General features: G+C 39.6%; 1 protein-coding gene across 3 annotated transcripts in view; it reads left to right on the top strand.

Moving 5' to 3' along the window:
- LOC126483792 (transmembrane protein adipocyte-associated 1 homolog) overlaps positions 1–22,072 on the top strand; it is a 202,264-nt gene that overhangs the window by 109,878 nt on the left and 70,314 nt on the right. For all 3 annotated transcript variants that reach the window (XM_050106964.1, XM_050106963.1, XM_050106961.1), the window contains one exon: positions 9,249–9,411. In XM_050106964.1, coding sequence (XP_049962921.1) covers positions 9,249–9,411 — 163 coding nt within the window. The remainder of the gene's footprint in view (positions 1–9,248; positions 9,412–22,072) is intronic.

The raw sequence follows: 22,072 nt of genomic DNA, 5'->3' as shown, positions 1-22,072 counted from the left end.
TGTCTGACTGCTATGTTCAAGAAAATGGGGTTCCCCAAAGCAGTGTCCTCATGTCACATTGTTTTCCGCAGTCAGGAGCACTGTCAAATGCTCTTTGTTTGTGGATGAGTTTGCAATCTTCTACTCTTACTCTGTTCTTAAGACGACGATGAGGCAGCACATCTGCTGGGTGCCTAAGTAACAGAAAATATATTAAGAGGTGCAAGACTGGAGACATACCTGTTGCAAAATGCACAGTCCGGTCACTAAATTGTGCTAGCTTGCGAGTTGTTATTACAGATTATTAATACCAGGATGCAACCACTCTGCACATTGAGTATGGGATCATAGGATAGAAATTCAGTCCTATAATTGGATGATTGATGTTGATAACAATGAAGTGGCGCTCAAGGTTGCTATGGGGAATCATCTACTGCAGCAAGGTCAAAGCTGTTGCACCATATCCTCTGCCGTAAGAGTGCCCGCATGAATAAGCATACATTCGATCCAGTTTGAGCTTCCAACTGCAGTACCTGGGCTCTACTTGTCACAGATTGACACTTCAGGTCTTAGGCTGCTGTTACTAGCAGGCTTGTCCCTTGGTTGCAGGGGGATACCATTTGTCTTTCCTGACAATGAGCTTGGTGATCTGTGGTGATATGATATACCCATGTAGCATCTATAAGAGTGGTATGCACTGCCACATCCACAAGAAATGGTGCAGCCCCTTTTCCTGTGGGCTGCTTGTGGAATTTTCCATCATTTTCGTGTTCAGAAAGCCACCATCTGGCACATGAGCTTATCAGGCCGTGATGTTAATTTTTCCGTAGAGTCCTTATATGATGCACTGCAAATGGTAAACACCTGTGGAGCTGTAGCCTCAGAAATTCTGTCCATAGTTCCTGAAAACCCGCTTACATCAATCTTCCCAGGAGCTTTCATGATCACATCACAGAGCAGTTCAGATGTCAACCAGTGCCTTGATACGACTATATTTTGCTGCTTCCTGCGTAATGCTGGCAGTGACAGAATGCTAACCACGATGATTGAATCGTAGAGCTGGGCAATTGGTCTAGCTCTGTGGTGCTTTGAAAGCCACATAATGTGTCTCCGTACCTGAATGTAACAGTGCAAGTGAGACTGATTAAAGTGATCTGTGTTAGTGACTTGTCTTGCATTTAGTATGCATATTTGTTGCTGGCCTATTTGTGACTGGATTTGCTGCACTAAAGGCATGTTACTGTGGTGGTGCTCCAGCAATACTTGCAGTTGCTCTTGGTATTTCTTGTTTTAAGTGTTGACCTACACCTGGTACTATCACTCTTGCTCCTGGAGGAATCCTTGCTCCTGGTACAGCAGGTGGTGGCAGTGGCAGTGATGATGATTTCATAGCTGGCACTGACTTGACAGTGGTACCTGTACCCTCAGTTGCTCCAAATTCACATCTGACGGTGGCAGGCCATCGACATTCATGTCGTGCAGATTGTCGGTACTCAGCGTTGTGTACTCACAAAGTTTTCATTCTCATGGTATGGTCACCATTTGTGGGTACAAACAGGCTTAGATGATACATGGTAGCACATCAGTTTATTCTACAACGTTATTCATAGCTCTGATTACAATTGCTGTCAAACCAGGTCACTGGCTAGATGCAGCTTGACCTTCTTATCACAGGTAGTCAAGTCTTCTGAAGTACAGAGTAAATCCATGCTGGGAATGTGTGGTACTGAGGCTGCAACATTGGAATAACAGTATGGGGAAAGAAAAGACTTGTATGAGAAATGCTGCAAAAAGTAAAGAATTTAAAGTGTGATTGAGGAAGGTTGGAGAAACATAAATGAAAGGGGAAGAAAAGTGGGAGAATTTTTCAAAGCATAGGAAGCATAGTAAAGAATGAAGAATTGTACAAAAAGTGCAAAAGTAGATAAAACCTGTGGGGTTGTCAAATTTTTTAACATGTGTAGTGAATCTACACTGATGCTCGATGATTTCAAAAGGATCAGTGAAGGAACATGATTGTAATTGGAAATTATTGGGAATGGGGAGGGGAGGGGGACTGAAATCTTCCATGAGGGCAGTGTACAGTGCACAAAGGTGCATTGGCGGTAGGGAAACTGGAATATGTCTGAACGACCATTCTGGTCACTAGATTTTTTCACTACCTGACTTCTACCTATTATCACATGTAAAGAATTTTCTAGTCCAAACCTTCAGAATCTGATCAATATTGGGTAAGTGTGCTAGTGCCACTAAAGGAACTGAAGTTTGCATTAAGTAAAATTACTGTAACTTGCATTGTAAATTCGATTAATTTTCTCTCCAAACTGTTTCCCTATGTTTTTAAGAACTTGCAGCTATTTTATTTCGCTATGTAATCTGTATCCATAAGATACATCCTATCTTTGGCTTCAATGCTGCCATAGTGTCCTGTATTTCTTGTAGTTGTAGGTGGAAGAGTTGTTTCTAAGAAAAGATGGGTGGGTGGGGATTGGGGGGGGGGGGGCAGGGTGGTGTGTGTAAGCAGAGATTTCTTATGCCATATTAATCTTCATCCCTACTTCATGAATTGTTGAATTACTGTGATATCCTTCCTTCCATTCTATTGGTGTTTTGTATATAAGCTGTAGAGAAAATAAGAACTGATATTCATGAACTTCACATAGCAGAGCAATCCGCAAAACTGACATGTCGGATGTTCTCCATTCTAGTTCTTTACAGTTGTGTTGTCATCGTTACTGTGATCATCAGTCCAAAGACTTGTTTATACAGTTCTCTATGAAAGTCTATTCTGTGCAAGCATCTTCATCTCCTGGTAACTACTAAGACCTGAACCTTCTGAATCTGCTTTCTGTATTCATCTCTTGGTCTCCCTCTACAAATGTTACCCTCCACACTTACATGCAACACTAAATTGGTGATCCCTTGATGCCTCAGAATGTGTCCTATCAACTGATCCCTTCTTTTAGTCAAATTGTGGTACAAATTTGTTGTCTGCTCATTTCAGTTCAGTACCACCTCATTAGTTATGTGATCCACCCATCTAACATTCAGCATTCTTCTATAGCACCACATTTCAAAAGCCTCTGTTCTCTTATTGCCTATACTATTTAACGTCCATGTTTCGCTTCTATACATGGCTACACTCCACTTAAGTATCATCAGAAAAGACATTCTAATGCTTAAATCTCTAATGCTTAAATTTCTCTTCCTCAGAAATGCTTATCTTGCCATTGTCAGTCTACATTTTATATCCTCTCTACTTTGACCATCATCACTTATTTTGTTGCCCAAATAGCAGAAGTCGTCTTCAAATTTTAATGTCACCGTTTCCTAATGTAGTTCCTTCAGTATCATCTGATTTAAGGGGAGCCGGAACGATCAAAATGACAAAATTAACGTTTTTTTGGTTTTTTCATTATAAAATTATTTGGAGTTTTCTGAATAAAACAAATAAAGTTTCACCCTTCTAAGTGAATTCCAAGCATGTTTTTTATTGCTGCAAAATTGACGCACCACATAAACAGTTGTAGCGACTTAGTGTGTCACCTCTGACTGCGCCGCTCGTTCGGTGCAATCAGGGGGTATCTTTGTGGAATTAGACAGTGTTTTTGTTTTCCAACATTGTATGGCTTTATCTCTGTGACAAGTGACTGTTCATATCAGTAAACATAAATGCTATACCATGTGTGTTGACTTGTGGAGTTTGCTTTGTGGTGTTTAGCTCTTCAGTTTTGCATATTTGACGAATTTTGCTTGTACTTGTTTTATGTATTTGGTTTGTGGATATCAGTATGTCCCGTTTCAGCAATCTAGTGCTTAAGAAGAGGCACAATGAGTGGAAGAAGAAATCTTTTGTTGTTTCGAAGGGAGATGCTGCTCAGACTGCTTCACTGACTACACCAAATGAATGTGATAGAACTTCTTCCAGCAAGAAACTTTGTGACAGCAAAGAAAAATTTGAAAACTGTGAAAGTGAAAGTAATGATGTGAATAAAATAATTAACATTTCCTTGCTCTCTAATATTTTGAAACATAACATATTATGCCAAGTTTGCAAAGAAAGAGGACTGGAATTGAAAACAACTTCACACATTGGTTTGCCATGTAAAATGTTATTGAAATGTAACAAATGTGCTGCAGAAGTTTCATTTTCTAATTCTAACAGTATTCCTTGTAGTGGTAATAGTGGAAAGAAGGTGTATGATATAAATGTTAGGCTAGTGTGTGGCTTGCATTGCATTGGCAAGGGCAGTGCTGCAGGGACAATGTTATGTGGGATTATGAACTTGCCAAAACCACTAACCAAGTTTAGATTTTATAATGAATTGGCGGGATCTTCTGCTGAAGATATTGCTCAAGCAATAATGAAGAAAGCAGTTGAAGAAGCTGTGACAGATAATGGGATTGTAGAGATTTAACTGTTGCTGTTGATGGATCATGGCAGTGTAGAGGTCATAAATCTCTAAATGGAGTTGTGACAGCTACCAGTGGAGACAGTTGCAAAGTAATTGATGTTGCTATTCTCTCAAAACATTGTAGATGTAAGGGCAATACCAAGGACGAATATAGTGAAAGTTGTGAAGCAAATTTTCATGGCACAAGTGGAGCAATGGAAGTAGAGGGAGTGAAAGCAATTTTTTCCAGATCACAGGAGTGGTACAATGTATGATACACTAACTATCTAGGATATTCTAAGGATATAAAGCTGTCGAGGAACTCAAACCTTATGGCAGTGAAATTCACATTAAAAAACTGGAGTGCATTGGACATGTGCAGAAGTGCATGGGGGCTCACTTGTGCAAACTAAAGCAGACGTTAGGATCCCAGAAGCTTAGTGATGGTAAGACCCTAGGAGGAAGATTGACAAATGAAGCAATTGATAGATTGCAGAGGTATTATGGGTGTGCAATTGGGCAAAATAAAAGAAGCATTGAGCATATGAGGAGAGCAGTATGGGCATTATTTTTACATACTGCCTCAACAAATGAGCACCCACAACATGCACTGTGCCCCACAAGTGATGACTTATGGTGTAAGTACTAATCGGGAAAGGAATATGCCCATAAAAACAGTTTGCCAAATGCTGTAATTGATGTAATTAAGCCCATATTTAGAGATTTATCACTGCCAAGTTTATTGGAAAAGTGTTTACATGCGAAAATACAAAATCCAGATGAAAGTGTAAATAATTTAGTTTGGATTAGGATTCCCAAAAGAGTGTTTGTACAGATAAAAACATTGCATTTTGGAGTGTATGATGCAGTGGCAACATACCATGAAGGAAACATTATCAAATGTGATGTGCTGAAACGTTTAGGTTTCCAAACAGGACACACCACCATTTCCACAATGCACCTAATTGATGAAGAAAGACTAAGAGGTGCAGGAAGAAGAGATAAAAGCCTACAACATGCAGCAAAAGGGAAGAAAAGACTAGTGAAAAGGAAACTAACACTGGAAAAAGAAGAGGATTCTGATAATCCGTCATATGGGGAAGGAATATTAACAAACTTTGGAAGCCATTTCCCGTAACTTTAAAATTTTAATCTTTGAGGAACATTTTATCAAATACTGCTACCAGTATACCAATGAAATTTATACACAATATTGTTTACTTCTTTTCCTTCATCTTTGTAACAAATTGTAAAAAAAATATTGTATAATTCAAGAGTTATAGAAGAAAAAGTGCAAAATTTTAGAGAAAAAATAAGCATCTGTTTAAAAAAATTGTAAAACAAAAACCATTAAATATTTCGTAATATTATAACTTTGTAGAGTAATAGACACTGAACATGTAGTCCAAATTTCAGAGCAATATGTTTAATGGTTTTAGAAAAAATGTTCCTTCTATTTGCTAAAATTAACATGGAGGAGATGGATCGTTCCGGCTCCCCTTAATTGGACTACATTCCATTATCTATGTTTTGCTTTCATTGATGCTCATCTTATATCCAGCTTTGAAGACACTGTCCATTCCGTCCAACTGCTCTTCAAAGTCCTTTGCTGTCTCTGACAGAATTAAAATTAAAATTGCATTGCCAAGCCTCAAAATTTTTATTTCTTCTCCCTGAACTTCAGTTCCTACTTGAAATTTTTCTTTGGTTTCCTTTACTGCTTGCTCAGTGCACAGATTGAATAAGATGGGGAAAGGCTATAACACTGACCCACTCCCTTCTCAATCAGTACTTTCCTTTTGTGCCCCTTGACTCTTTATAACTCCTATCTTGTTTCTGTATAAGTTGTAAATAGCCTTTATTTTACTTCTGCCTTCAGAAATTTAAAGAGAGTATGCCATTTGACATTATCAAAAGCGTTTTCCAAGTCTACAAATGCACTAAACGTTGGTTTTGGCTCTCCTTAACCTATCTTACAAGATAAGTCGTAGGTTCACTATTGTCTCACATGTTCCGATATTGCTCCGGAACCCAGACTGATCTTCCCCTTGGGTCAGCTTCCACCAATTTTTCAGTTTTTCTGTAAATAATTTGTGTCAGTGTATTGCAACCATGACTTATTAAATTTATAGTTCGGTAAGATGGAGAACTCTCAGTATCTGTGTCTTTGGAATTGTAATTATTACAGTCTTCTTGGAGTCTGAGGGTATTCCCTCCTCTTGTATACCTTGCACACCAGGTGGAATAGTTTGGTCAAGGCTGGATCCCTCAAGGTTATCACCAGTTCTGAGGAAATGCTGTCTACTCCAGGGCCTTGTTTCAACTTAGGTCTTTCACTGTTTTATCAAATTTTTCTCACAGTGTCATATTCCCCATCTCATCTTCATCCATGCCCTCATCCAATTCTGTAATATTGCCTACAAGTCCTTTCGCACATCATCTGTATACTCCATCCATCTCTCAGCTTTCCATTCTTGGCTTAGAACTGGTTTTCCATCTGAGGTCTTAATACTCGTACAGCTACTTCTTTTCCTCATTGGCCTCTGTAATTTTCATGAAGACAATATCAATTTTTCTCCTAGTGAAATATGCTTCTAAATCCTTAAATTTGGCCTCTGGTTGTGTAAACTTGCTTTACACACTGAGATGAGAAAAGTCGTGGGAAACATCGTAATATCGTGTCGGACCTCCTTTTGCCTGGCGTGGACTCAACAAGTTGTTGGAAGCCCCCTGCAGAAATATTAAGCCATGCTGCTTCTATAGCTGTCCATAATCGCAGAAGTGTTGCCGATGCAGAATTTTCTACGCTAACATGATCACTCAATTACGTCCCATGAATGCTCAATGGAATTCATGTCGGGCGATGTGGGTGACCAAATCATTCACTCAAACTGTCCAGAATGTTCTTCAAACCAGTCGTGAACTTAGTGGCATGGTGATATGTTTGAGAATATGAATTCCATGAATGGCTGCAGATGGTCTCCATATGGCCGAACAAAATCATTTCTAGTCAATCATTTATTCAACTAGGCCAGTGGACCCTGTCCATTCCGTGTAAACAAACCCCACACCAGTATGGAGCCACTACACCAGAGCCTTATTGCCAGTGTGTGTCCTCAATTTCGTAGGATCTGTGCCACAACCAAATGCAACTATGTGTTCGTACCATTTGAAATTGGAACTCATCCGACCAGGCCACTGTATTCGTCATCTAGGGTCCATTCGATATGGTCACGTGCCCAGGCGAGGCACTGTAGGCAGTGTCGTGCTGTTAGTTTGTCGTCCACTGTCATAGCCCATTAACACCAAATTTCATTACACTGTCCTAACAGATACATAAGATGTACATCCCACATTGATTTCTGCAGTTATTTCAAGCAGTGTTGCTGCTTTGTTAGCACTGACAACTCTACACAAACCCCACTGCTGTCAATCGTTAAGTGAAGGCTGTCAGTCACTATGTTATCTGTGTTGAGAGGTATGCCTGAATTTTTGTATTCTCTGCACACACTTGCTATTGTGGCTCTCGGAATATTGAATGCCGTAACAATTCCTGAATTGGAATGCCCCATACGTCTAGCTCCAACTATCATTCCACATTCAAAGTCTGTTAATTTCTGTCATGTGGCCATAAAAATCACATCTGAAATCTTTTCACATGAACCAGCTGAGCACAGATGACAGCTCCGCCATTGCACTGACATTTTAGACCTTACGTATGTGAAACTAGTGCCATCTGTCTATGTACATATCGCATTTGTCACCTCAGTGTAAAGTTCAAAATTTGCATCCACAACTAACCTTAGATATTTCTGTCTGGGTATATCTGTCTGTCAAACTGGGTAATGTCCAGTCTGTTGCAAAACCTAATGAATATGATTAGAACAACTGTTCAGATTTCGTCAGAGTAGTGGAACTGTAAACAGTGGTATAGCATGAAGATTATCAGTCATAATGGAAAAACCTGGAAATAAAGAAGCCATTACATTAAAAAGGAGAGTATTGAAGTGGCCTTCATTAACACAAAAGCCACATATAACATTGTCAGCCACAATATAGTGCTGTTTGAACTGTACATCCTGATGAGAGAGTGCTATGTGACATCCCTAGTTGACACCTTCCATCATAGCAGAAAATTCCATGTTCATTTTTGTTAGTAGGAACCAGAAGAATGGATTACAGTAAGGAAGCTCCTCGGAAACAGGGCAATACGATATGTGCACAAGCGACCATCTAATATCAAATTCCACTAAGCAATTCACTTCAAGGCCTGAGCATTGCAGTCAAAACAGAAAATGACATAGTGTGTAGATTTACTCTCCCTCCACTGTGAAGAAAACCATATGAAACTGAACTCTAGTAAGACACAGGTCTGACCTTTCTGCTTCAACATCAGAGAAGTGTTAAAAGAAGTTGATCACATTACAGGGAACTGTACATAGTGGAAATATCTGAGCATGACTTTGTATTGTACACTAATGTCCAATCAAAGCTATAGTTCATGCTAAGATCATCATGTGGACCCTGGCAATGGGGTGCCAGCTCACTGGACTGTGAGTTGTCCTCTTTGTAATTCCCAAGAAGACAGCAAGCGACATATGCCTATCAATGCTGGCAGTTCAGTTAATTTCATTTTCACTTCTCTGCACCTTTCCTTCAGAATTAAATTTATCTTAAAAGCACAGTGATTCTTTCACATGCAAATTGAGGATATTGGCAGTTACACACTACAATAATTGTCATTATTATTATTATTATTATTATTATTATTATTGGTATTGTTGTTGTTGTTGTTTTATATCCTGCTTTGTGTGAATGAAAGCATATCATTGTTTATTATATACATACTTAGCACTGTATGTTAACTGTTCACAGGTTTTGGTAAATGTGGTCATCAGTTTAATTCGTTGTGTGGTTTCCATGACAGTAAATGCCTCCGTCTCTGTTGGTGATTACACAGATAAAGTTCTGTGGATAATTGTGAGATTCTTCCTGTTAGCAATGGAACTGAGTGTTGTTATTTTTGGCCTTGCATTTGGTGAGTAATGCTACTTTGTTGGTATATGTAGAATATAAGTATTTAGGAGTTATACTTAAGTTTCCTATCTTCACATTGTATATCTTGCTTTCGTGGCTTCTACGAGGGGCATTTGTAAGGTCTGTGCAAAGTCAAAGAGATTGCACCACTGGCACGTATCGAGGTCATGTTTATTTAGCGGCATCTTTGGAAAGAACACACACCAAGTTTCGGACATATTGGTCTCTTTTTTTCCTTGTGTTTGGTATTCGTGTGAATCAAGGAAGTCGAGTGGACAAAAACGAATTTCGTGTGGTGATTAAACATTACTTTATGAAAGGCAAAATGCCTCAGGAGACTAAAAAGAAGCTTGATAAAGAATACAGTGACTCTGCACCTTTGATTAGAACAGTTTATAAGTGGTTTCAAAATTTTCACAGTGGCCATATGGGCACAAGTGATGCTGAACGTTCTGGATGTCCTGTGGAGGTTAAGACTCCAGAAATCATTGATAAAATCCAAGATATGATAATGGATGACAGAAGAGTTAAGGTGCGTAAGAGTGCTAGTGCTGTGGGCATCTCGAATGAACGGGTACATAATACTTTGCATAAACATTTGGACATGATAAAGCTATCTGCAAGATGGGTTCTGCGATTGCTCACACTTGACCAAAAGCGGAATTGTGTGAAGTGTTTGCAATGATGGTCTGCAGCTGTTCAGGAAGAATCCGCAGGACTTGGATACATTACTATACTCCTGAGACCAAACAACAATCTAAACAATGCATTACCAGGGGAGAATCTGCACTAAAAAAGGCGAAGACCATTCCTTTGGCTGGAAAGGTTATGGCGACTGTCTTTTGGGATTCGCAAGGGCTAATCCTCATAGGCTATCTGGAAAAGAGTAAAACTATTACAGGTGCATATTATTCATCAATATTGGACTGTTTGAAAACCGAGCTGCAAGAAAAACACCAGCGATTGGACTTCCAAAAAGTCCTTTTCCGTCAGGACAATGCACCAGCACACACCTCAGCAGTTGTGGTCACAAAATTAATGGAAATAGGAGGGATGTGAAACAAATTGGAATCCTATTCTCCAGACCTGGCTCCCCCGGACTACTATTTGTTCCCCAATTTGAAGAAATGGCTGCCGGCACAAAGATTTTATTCAAACGAGGAGGTGATTGGAGCAACTAATAGCTGTTTTGCAGACTTGGACAATTCCTATTATTCGGAAGAGATCAGCAGATCAGAACAGCGTTGGATGAAGTGTATAAGTTTAAAAGGAGACTCTAGGGTAAACCTTTTTTATTTTTCAACAAACGCATAAGTAGTTTTTATTTTTGCATGGACTTTTCAAATGCCCCTCGTATAGGCGTTGTCACTATTTGTGATTGATTTATTTATTCTTTTCACTGTAAAGTCTGCTTGAATGTTATTGAACTTCACGTTTCATGTTTTCATATTATAGAGTAGCTGTGATTACAATAATATTGCTCATAAGGGAAATCTTGCAATTGTAAGCTATAAATTGGGACTAAATTCAGCTGAAAATATAAAAACAACAAATTCTGTGGAAGTGTTTTTTTCCAGAAACTGTGAAATGTCAAGTCAAAAGCCAAAATAAGTGACCTCCACCTATATCATCCAAATTTGTTTAAACTTCTTGCTGAAATTCACATAAGGCTGGAGTGAACTCTCTTAGCCTATGTTTAGACAACAAAGTGTGTTAGGGTCTTCAGAATTTACAACTGGAGTTCCATTATTTATTTAATATAATGGAGATGAAGAGGAGGAGGAGGAGGAGGAGGAGGAGGAGGATGATGATACTGATTTGCGACTGGAATCTATAAAAGAACTACAGCTACAACCTGAGGTTCCAGCACCTCCTCACTTTTATGGACTTCTGGTAGTACATAAAGAAAAAATTCCCCTGTGTCCAGTTGTAAACACAGTCAGCTCACTGGCATATGACTCGCTAAATATCTGCCACTATTATTGAAACACTGTGTGAAAAATGTTGACGAATTTGTAAAATTGCTGAGGGAGGTCAGTCTCAAGAAAGATGAACTGCTGATAAGCTTTGATGTAAAGTCATTATTCACCAGAGTGCCCTCCAAAAAATCGTGTAGCATTGCTGGCAAAACATTTAGAGCCTCAGATGGTGATACTGGGGAATGTATCACAATCTGTCATTACTACTACTTACTTACTTACTTACCTACCTACTTACTTTCAGTGTGGCAGACATTTTTTATGAGCAGGTGGATAGAGTGGCATGGGGTCTCCTTTGACACCTGGCATTGCCAACGTATATATGGACTTATTTTAGGAATTAGCCAGAGACCATATGCCTCAAACTGAAACGCTTCTGCAGACATGTAAATGACAACTTTGTTGTCCCCAAATAGCTGGGGAGTTTTGAAGAATTTCTGTGGTATATTGACACCATCCGTGTGAACATCAAATTCATGATGGAAACGGAGAAAGATGGCTTTCTCTCATTCCTGGACAATTGGGTATAGAGGAAGCAAGATGGCATATTAGGTCCTTCTGTAAATAGAAAGCTAATGCACACTTTCCTGTATTTGTAGGCATCTAGATGCCACCTCCCAGTCAAAAAGACTCACTGTTCTGAAGACTCTCATTCAGTTTGGTAGGTAGACTTTCTAGTCCATTATGCCCCAGCATAAGGGATCAGAAAGCCTACCTGCTGAACTGAAACATTTGAGGGAAGTCTTCCAGAGAATGGCTTCAGTGGTTCATAAATTAAGCAAACAATGCATACTAGAGAGGAATGACTTCAGTGGGTCATAAATTAAGCAGACAATGCATGCAATGTGCAGCTCCGAAACATCACAGAAAAAGGACAAGTGACTGGTATTTCTGTCATAAGAGGGACAACCAACTTCGAAGATCAATAGGATGTTAATAAATATTATTTTAAAACAATCTTCTGACCATCACATAAGATTAATGATCGAATTGGCTCGTTCAAGTATCCAGTGGGACTGCGCAACTGCTGTTTATAGCATTCAATGTGAGTATGTTTTGCAGTACCTCAGGCAGAAAGAACATCACATTTAGTAGCACTGCTTGGAGCAAACAATGTACATTTACTTGGATCAGAAAGATAAATCATTGATCACTGAACATAGCTTAATAGAAAGCTTGCGTGTCTATTTTTAATAGACGAGAGTGGTGTGCAGAACCAGTGGATTTTGGGACAGTATAATAAAGGACAGAATTAGGATCAATGATGGCCTTGTTAACAGAGGCAGTTGCTGCCATCTGAGTTCTACTTGGAACCTGTTACTGGCCACAATATGCTGTGGTTGCCCTTGCCCAAGAGATGTCCGTACAGTGTGCGAGGTGCAGGGTGACTGATCACACCGGGACTTGAGCGTGGGCCCTCCTTCCAGTCTCACGTGCCATCGGACAGTCCTCCATGATGCAGCATCTTCATAACTAAGACACTTATCACAACACTCCAGTAATTTTGGTGAAATGATTTAGGTTTTCAACAGTGCCTACTGTCTGCACATTGTGTAATGCAGGCCTGGCCGTACAGCATTCCGTGAGTGCTCTGGCCACACTGCTGTGTAGTGCTCAGAGTGCAGTGGTGAGTAGGACTGAGGGGCGAGGAAGAAGAGGACAGTGAAGGTGCATCCAGATGCCACTAGTGCAAAGCATTCACTTTGTGAGATGCCAAGCAATTTGCTGACATACTTCTTGCATCAAATTAGATTTTGACTCTGCATTAGGAGTTCTATGGTGTCTACACACTTCTCCAGAGAAGAAAACGTGGAGACATCATTTGTTCGATGACAAATGGAAATTGCCTTACTTTTTGTATCATTTTAAGGCCCAGCAAAGGGCTTTGTTTGCCATCTCATAATTATGAGCTAGAAAAACATTTAGTGGAAGATAATTACAACATCAGCCACAAAGATGGTACAGTGTACTTGTTTTCTGATGAATGTTATGAATGAAGGCAGCCATTAGGGAATAAAACTGAATTCAGAGTAAGTAGAGTGGTAATGAAATCTTTTAATGTTGACATAAAAAATTATTTGAATTCATTGAGGGTCGTAATGCAAGGGAAGAATCGTTTGGTAATGGATGTGGCAGACAAGACTGATGCTATTAAACAAAAATTAATCCAGTGAAAAAATCGGCTTAGAATTCACGTCATGAAAAATTTCCTATGATTCAAGGCAGCCATTTGTGGACCAGACATGACTGAATACATTTCAATAATTGAGACGTTTCATCATGAGTTCTCAAAGGAATTGCAAGCTGTTGCACAACTGAAGATGGATTTAGATTTATTTGTCACACCATTTTAGCTTTCAGCTGCTAATGTACTTCTTTACTTCATATTTGAGGTGATAGCTGTGCAGTGAAGCACCCAGCTCAATTACCTGTTCGTCTAGTTCAGGAATTTAAGAAAGTTGTATAAAATGTTACCCCAAGAGCAATATCCTCGACTGCACAGATGAACCACTGAAGTTATTCCAATGTTTGGCGCAACATTGTGTGTGAATATTTTTTCTGCTCTTATGAAATTTGTGTTCCAGTGGTAGTGAAATGACGGCTGTGTAGTGCTGGAATGGGAACAGGGAGGGGCCTGGATGGGTGAGGACAGTGACTAACGAAGCAGCATACACAGCCGTCATTTCACCGCCACACCCAGTCTTTTAATTATTTTTATTTTTATTTCTCTCCTTTCCGCTACTTACCCCCTTCGCACCTTCGCTCCTACCCTCCGTCTAAGCTGCAATACTTCACTGTCTGCCACTCCCCCACTATACTACCCCTCCCCCTCCCTGCCCCAACCTCCTCCTTACCCCACCCAGTCGCCACTCCCATCATGCACTGGTGCTGCTGCTCGCAGTGTAGTTTCAGCTCTGAGACTTCAGATGTGTGTTCAAGTTGCGCTTGCATCAGTGTGTGTGTGCGTGCGTGTATGTATGTGTGTCTACTGCTGACAAAGGTCTTAAAGGCTGAAAGCTATGATTGTGTGAATCTTTTTATTGTGCCTATCATGGCCCAGCATCTCTGCTATATGGTGTGTAGCAACTTTCCTTCTCTCGTATTGTTACATTCCATCCTGGATTTTCCATTGTTTGATTTTTGACAAACAGAAGGATGTCATCTATAAGTGGCAGTTTAAAGAAACCTGCTGGTTTATTGCTAATGGGATGAACGTGTAAAGATTCGAGCTTTGTAAACTGGTGATACTACTGTAATGTGATTCATAGTGCAAAGTCTTACCTCATTTAGTTACTTTTGCCAGTGTGGGTTCATGACCCATCACAATTGAATACCTGCCGGCAAAAACGTTGTAGCACTCAAAATACAAATTGTACAAGAGGCGCGAAAAACCATTACCTATGCAACTGGTTTACGAACAGCAGAAATAGCATTCACAATCACTTGAAATTAGTCCATTACTGATTAAATTAGTCCATTACTGATTAATGTGTACAAGTTGTGGCAGTACGTGACCTGAAAAGCAAGATTTACAGATTTTATTTTGGCATCCATGCAAAAACATTGTAAGTCTAACAAGAGTAGCACACTTTTGTGGGTTACAACGTTTATACCACTGATATTATTTAACCTCTAATACTGTTTATTGGTTTTATTCTGATTAGGTGTAAATACAACTTGCATTATACAATGTCGGAACTTCTGGGTGTTCGACTGAAGGTGGAAATATTGTTGCAAAAGAAGGGTTTGCAGTGATGAACGTTCACATTTTCATTTCACACAAGAATATAATGAAACAGGATCGATGTTGCACATGCAGTTTAAACAAAACATTATTAATAGTTCCCACTGTATAACACAATTATTTACGGCACACAAGACGTATTGTTGCAAACATACATTTTGTGTGACCAACCGTGACACTGTCACTTTACTTTATCTTTAGGTTCTCATAAAACTGTTTGTATTTTTCAGGAATATATGTACACATGTCCAGCAGATTAGCTTTCTTTTCCGCAGAGACAGGCAATGGATCACCATAAAGTCTAGGTAGGTCATTCAAGCTAACACCACAGGGGAACTGTAATACTATTTTTACCCCTGGAGCGTTTTGCTAAGTCTGCTGAATACCAAGGCTACAAGTAGTTGTGGCTCTTGCGGTACTTAAGTACTGTTAGGAAGTCTAAAGATATCTTCATCCAAACATAATCCGTTATTTTTGCATTTTGATCTTTGCGGACGTGCTTTTCAATGCTACTTAAACCAATAAAATTTTCCTATGCCATGTAACAGTTCTTATTATTTCTCTCAATTAATGCAAAATCCCTGCCACAAGGCAAAAAGCTATGTCCTGAAACTTTTGCTCCACAGAGGTGAAATACTTCATGTGCAGAAGATATTGATACAAAACAATGATTTTCCAGTTATTGTTCTGTCCTGTACATCGATCTGACCACACCACTAAAGTTCTTTCTTCACATGGGTTTAGTACTGAAAATGTAGATGTTACATACTTCATAATTAATTTCTGCTGATCCCCGCTTAGCAACAGTTTCAGGCCACACACACATGCACACCTTATTGTCACCAACGTTCTGCATTGCCTGATAATAGGTTGACAGCTGATGTTGATCGAAAACTGCAGAATGGGTAAGGGTAGGACAATACAGCACCTGTTGGAGGTCTGTGCATATCACAGCATAGGTTTCATTTGCTTTAGCTTTTGCTGTATCCTTCTCCAGCATTGAACATGCTGCTTCTGCATGTTACTGGTGCAGTTTGCTTTCTTTGTTGATTTTCTTTCTCTCTGATTCATTTTTACTGTTAACTAACTGCAGGAACAGTGTCACAATACCCACATGAATCTGAATGTGGTACTCCACAGCGAAAATTATATTGTCCCCTTAAAATATCTCTGTAAGCTCTTTCACTGCACTGTACTGTTGGATTATCTTCTTTAAAGAGTCGGAAAAGTTTAGAAATATTCAAATCGGATCTCAGGCAGAGCTTTTCATTCTTATGTCTTGAGTAGTGGCTTTCTTGTTTTTTGTAGCTTCTCAGTGTGGGTTCTTATCACGTCCTTCAAGCTGTCCTGCAGCTTATTTGGACGATTCACATGCTTACCCCTTCTGTCTTCTAATGGCACACCACATTTCATCTTCCGTTGAAGCATTTGTACACGTCTAGCTGTAATCCTATACACCATGCACGACATTTTTTGACATACCTGCAGTTTTTCTGCTCCTCTTAAAAAGTACTTGAATGTGCAGTGTCTGCGCGAAATGGTCTCCGTCTCCCTACATTTGATGTCTACTATTTCAACACTCGACAATGCCAAATGTCTGGTCTGTGCTTTATAGTCTAAAGTGTAGAATTCTTGAAACAGCTCTCTGTTGTCCTCCACTTTTTGTGTTACGCTGGTATCTACATATGCAGGTAGCAATCTCTAAAGGGAGCTATAAAGGGGTTAACCACATTAACGCCAAAGATGGAATCTCCTATTTCACAGAAATATTGTGTTAGATTGGCATACAGCGTTTACGCACTCACTTGTTTGCTATTGTGGGCCAAATATGGTTGCCCCAAATTCCATTTGTGTTTCTTCACATTCCTCTTCCATTCACTATACTTAATTTTCCGTTTCTGGCCCCTATTTATATCTTCACACATGCTCTGACTTAATCACACAATGTTCCTGCTCCATGTTTACAATGTTTCTGCATCCGACCGCCTCATGACAAATAGGAAACAGACAAAAAATGGCGCTTAATGTACATGTTTGCCAACATAACTTCATACATGCCTTACTCTTGGCACATACAACGTTTATACGTGACAAAAAAATTTCTTAGAAAAGTGAGGGTTACAACATTTATACGTGACAAAAAAATTTCTTAGAAAAGTGAGGGTTACAACATTTTTGCCGGCAGGTATTCAATTGTTTGAAATGTATTTGAAAGTTCTACTTCCACACTATCATAATTATACAGAGTTTTTGCATTCTGGTGAATCCAATCATCATCCTCCAATTTGTTGTCTCTAAACTTCGTCACTAAATTCACATCTGCTCTTTAATTCATCATTAATGAAAGTCTCATTTGTTCTTTAATTGATCATTAGTGAATTTCTCATTCTTCGACTCTTTCACATTAGAAGGTCCTGGTGTCTGTTGAATAGCCACCATCTGAAACCATATGTCAGACAACTAAGCACAACAAAACAGACTATGGCTCTCCCCTCTCAACGTGAAAACAAACCTTGTACAACAAATGCTTATACTTCCAGCTATTGATTAGAGCAATGTTATCCTGCAATGCCTTTCTCAGGAAAGCTCATGGCACCTGGGTCTGGTTATGAATGCCTGTGTTCATTATACACCAAAGCTCCAAAGAAAGTGATATTGGCATGCGTATTCAAATACAGAGATTTGTGAACAGGCAGAAAATGGTGCTGAGGTTGGCAGTGCCTATATGAGACAACAAGTGTCTGGCACAGTTGTTGATTGTTTACTGCTACTACAATGGCAAGTTATCAAGATTTAAGTGAGTTTGAATGTGGTGTTAGTTGGTGTGTGAGCGATGTGTGACACCATCTCTGAGGTAGCGATGAAATGGGGATTTTCCCATACAACCATTTCACGAGTGACCCATGAATATCTCCGATATCACTGCAGCTGGAAAAAGATCTTGCAAGAATGGGACCAATGGTGACTGAAAAGAATTGTTCAGTGTGACAGAAGTGCAACCCTTCCACAAATTGCTGCAGATTTCAATACTGGGCCATCAACAAGTGTCAGCATGTGAACCACTCAATGAAACATCATCGATATGAGCTTTTGGAGCTGAAGGCCCACTTTTGTACACTTGATGACTACACGACACAAAGCTTTATGCCTTGCCTGGACCCAGCAACACCGACATTGGACTGTTGGTGACTGGAAACATGTTGTCTGGTTGGACAAGTCTCGATTCAAATTGTATAGAGTGGATGGACGTGTACGGGTATGGAGACAACCTCATGAATCGGTGAACCCTGCATGTCAGCAGTGGACTGTTCAAGATGGTGGAGGCTCTGAAATGGTGTGGAGCATGTGCAGTTTGAGTGATATGGGACCCCTGATACATCTAGATATGACTGACAGGTGACACGTGCATAAGCATCCTGTCTGATCACCTACATCCATTCATGTCCATTGTGCATTCTGACAGACTTGGGCAATTCCAGCAGGACAATTCGACCCCCACACATCCAGAATTGCTACAGAGTGGCTCCAGAAACTCTCTCCTGAGTTTGGACACTTGGGCTGGCCACCAAACTGGTGGGACAATGACATTATTGAGCATATCTGGGATGCCTTGCAGTGAGCTGTTCAGAAGAGATCTCCACCCCCTCGTACTCTTACAGATTTATGGACATCCCTGCAGGGTCCATGGTGTCAGTTCCCTCCACTTCTACTTCAGACATTAGTTGAATCCACCCCACATCATGTTGCGGCACTTGTGTGTGCTCCGGGTGCCTAACACGATATTGGGAAGGGGTAGCACTTTCTTTGGCTGTTCAGCGTATTTGTGATGTTTGACTGTTTTGATCACATTTCACCATCATATGCACAGCTATTGTGGTTGCCTGCTGACAGGTGCAGACATTTCCGTACCCTCTGTCTTCTCGACTGTCTTGTCAATGAACATTGTCCCTCGTATGTCTCCTCAACCTCTGTTCTTGTCTGAACAACATGCAGAAACAACCACTCCCATCAGAGCAAAAGCCTTTCTGTCCCACTCTGTCATTCAGCCACTTTCTCACAGTCCTCAGAACAGGTATAGGACTCTAATAATTTCCTGCATTAGATTGGGGAAGTGAATAACATCTCCAGCTTCAGAAGACAGTTAAGGTATATCTCTAAAGCAACAATAAGGATAACCATTGTTTCTCTACACCCTTTTCCTTATTTCCCAGTATTTTTAGCTTATGCAGTCTCCTTAAATTTCCTTTCCCCAGAACTTGCTGTATTAGTTAACATCTATCATTAGTTTTGTTGTTGTTGTTGTCGTCGTCGTCGTCGTCGTCGTCGTCGTCGTCGTCTTATTATTACTGCTGCTACTACTACTAGTACTACCACTATTAGTGGCAGTAGCTGTGGCAATATTAACTCAGGGTGTACACGAACCGGGAGATTCAGGAAAAACCCGGGAATTTTTTAGAATTCTAGGAATTTTTTGTTGTTCTTGTTTTCAGTTAAATTTTTGTAATTTTGACTGGTAAGAACTGATACTCTAACAAAGGATATTACTGTATCCCACTACTGCAGAATAATACTGCAGCATTAAAACATGAACGAGAGGAAAAAATGAAAATAAAACTTAAATTGCAAAGGAAATGTGCAATATAAAATAACACAGTGCTCGTACAAGCTTCTGCCAACAGCAAAATATGTCAAATGCTTTTGGAAGACTATGCAATGCTTCATAACAACGAATTACCTCCAATGAGCGTAATGTCACAACTGTTTACGTTAGACTCATTTACTCAGTTACAAGCGGGCTCATGCACATGCGCAGTTGAGTCGTGTGTGAGTAGTACCTTCTCCTGCTTCTGGCTACAGAAATGTGGCTGTTGGCTGTGTAAGCAGCAGTAGCAGCAACCAGCCACATGGTACCCGGAACAGTTTTACTGGCCCGCCCAAGCTGCCAGACTCGTGTATGCACAGTAGGCCCGTATCTAGTGAGGGGCTGGGGGCAAACCGGGGTATCTGATCTGGGCGGCAGTTTCGGGGGAAGGGGGCAAATTCATATTATTGAGGGGAAAAAACCTTGTTTCACAAGGCACCTAGCATCCAGCGCACATCAGTCTATCAATTATTCATATGATTTTGAAATGCACCCCTGCTGGATTTTGAACACATTCCAAGTTTATTTCTGAATGAATTATAAGTTGATTTTTGAATACGTGCATAGTGTACATGATGTCTCTGCCAGGGGCATCCTCATCACATCTAGAATGACTAATAGGTAAGAAAGAATTTTTCTGTTTCCTCTCCGTTTAATGCTCTCACGTCAGATGAAAACAAGACGGATTTCTGTACTGGGAGCTATCAAGTGAATTAAAATACATTCACATAATTACTGAAGGCTAAAATATGTTACTAGTTTCAGAGTTTGTTTTATTTCCACCTTTCTGACAGTCAAGCATTAATTGCCTTGCAGCACAACAATGCTATTTTTGTCGGTTTGCTAAAGAAATTTGGCTTTCCTGCTGAGGCAGTCAATTTATTTGAAACGAAGTGTTTAATTCCACACTATTGGCTAGTTTCAACTGTTCGTCACATTTCAGGTGCACGTTTTCCTCTTCTAGCACATATGGCATTACACCGTAATAAAGAGCCAAACATGAGATAATACACTACTAGTACTCCAAGAAAATTTACGTCCCGAAAACCACACTGAAAAGCTTCATATCAGGTCGAACCCTAAGTCATTGGGAATTCGGACATACGAATGTGCACTGTAAGGCGAACTATGCATTTTAGTATGGTTCATGAAATTCTGACGCTCTTGGAGTATCCTCTTACGTCTTTTTTTCTTTTATGACATACTGTAAGATCTTAATACATTCGAACATAAGGGCTTCCTATGTCACCGTAGGCGTGCAAGTGCAGTGACGCCTCTTATCTGTCGCTCCCTGGCTGAAATGAATCTATTTCTAACAGGTCACAGGAACTTTGTGAATTGTTGTTCAAAAAGCGTTATTTTCAAAGTAAATTTCCTTTTACACAAGATGAACTATGTGCGAGAATGTAAGATGAATTTCTTAAATCACGTAGCATTTGCTCTCTTTTAAAAATCAACTCTTTGATGACAAGCCATTTAGAAGAATTTCAAGCGCAGATCATCAGAGATTTATGTTGGTATCAAAAATTGTACTGGCGTTTTTGTGTGATGTATCTCAAAGTGTAACATGCGCTAAACAGATCAACATTATGTGTGAAAGCTTAGCTTCTATTGTAGCTTATTAATCTTAAAGACAAATATTATATGCGAAATCTTTGCTTTTCTTGTAGCAACACTATGTATATTAATTTAAACTGTTAACTTTTCCTGTTGTTGGAATTCAAATTTATACTTTCGTAATATGAAAATATGCAGTGTACATGTTGCTGCATATCAAAGATCTTTCCAAAACGTGTTTTGTTCCCCCTGAGTTTCATTTTCTAAAGTGCTGGGAATTTCTACGCTGCTGTATAAAACTATATCCATTCAAAAAATAAGTTTTCAGTTCCGAGGGAAAGTATACTGTCACTTAACATGGAAAAAGTGTATTTTCACCCGGGAGAAAATGTATTTTTAACCGGGAGATCTGGGAATTTTTTTTTTTTTTCCTTGTCTACGTATACACCATGTAACTGTATTAGTTCATAGTCAGTTTTAATTCACTCACCATGCCATTTCAGACACTTAGATCATTTTAATGCTAGTTGCCATATTAAAATCATTATTTCTTAAGTAACTGTGATGTGCAAAATGTACTGTGTGCTTGAAACTCTGGTCTAACATTAAATAAATTAAATAAACATAGGCAGAAAAACTGTTCCCTGAGACTTTGACAATATTATGAATGTGCTACTGAACATAGGAGATGCTGAGTCACAGACAGGCACAACAAAAAAGTCTGTTAAACAAGTAAGCT

This window comes from Schistocerca serialis, chromosome 6 (assembly GCF_023864345.2).
Source record: "Schistocerca serialis cubense isolate TAMUIC-IGC-003099 chromosome 6, iqSchSeri2.2, whole genome shotgun sequence".
NCBI classification, from domain to species: Eukaryota; Metazoa; Arthropoda; class Insecta; order Orthoptera; family Acrididae; genus Schistocerca; species Schistocerca serialis.
This window is presented reverse-complemented; position numbering and strand designations above follow the sequence as displayed.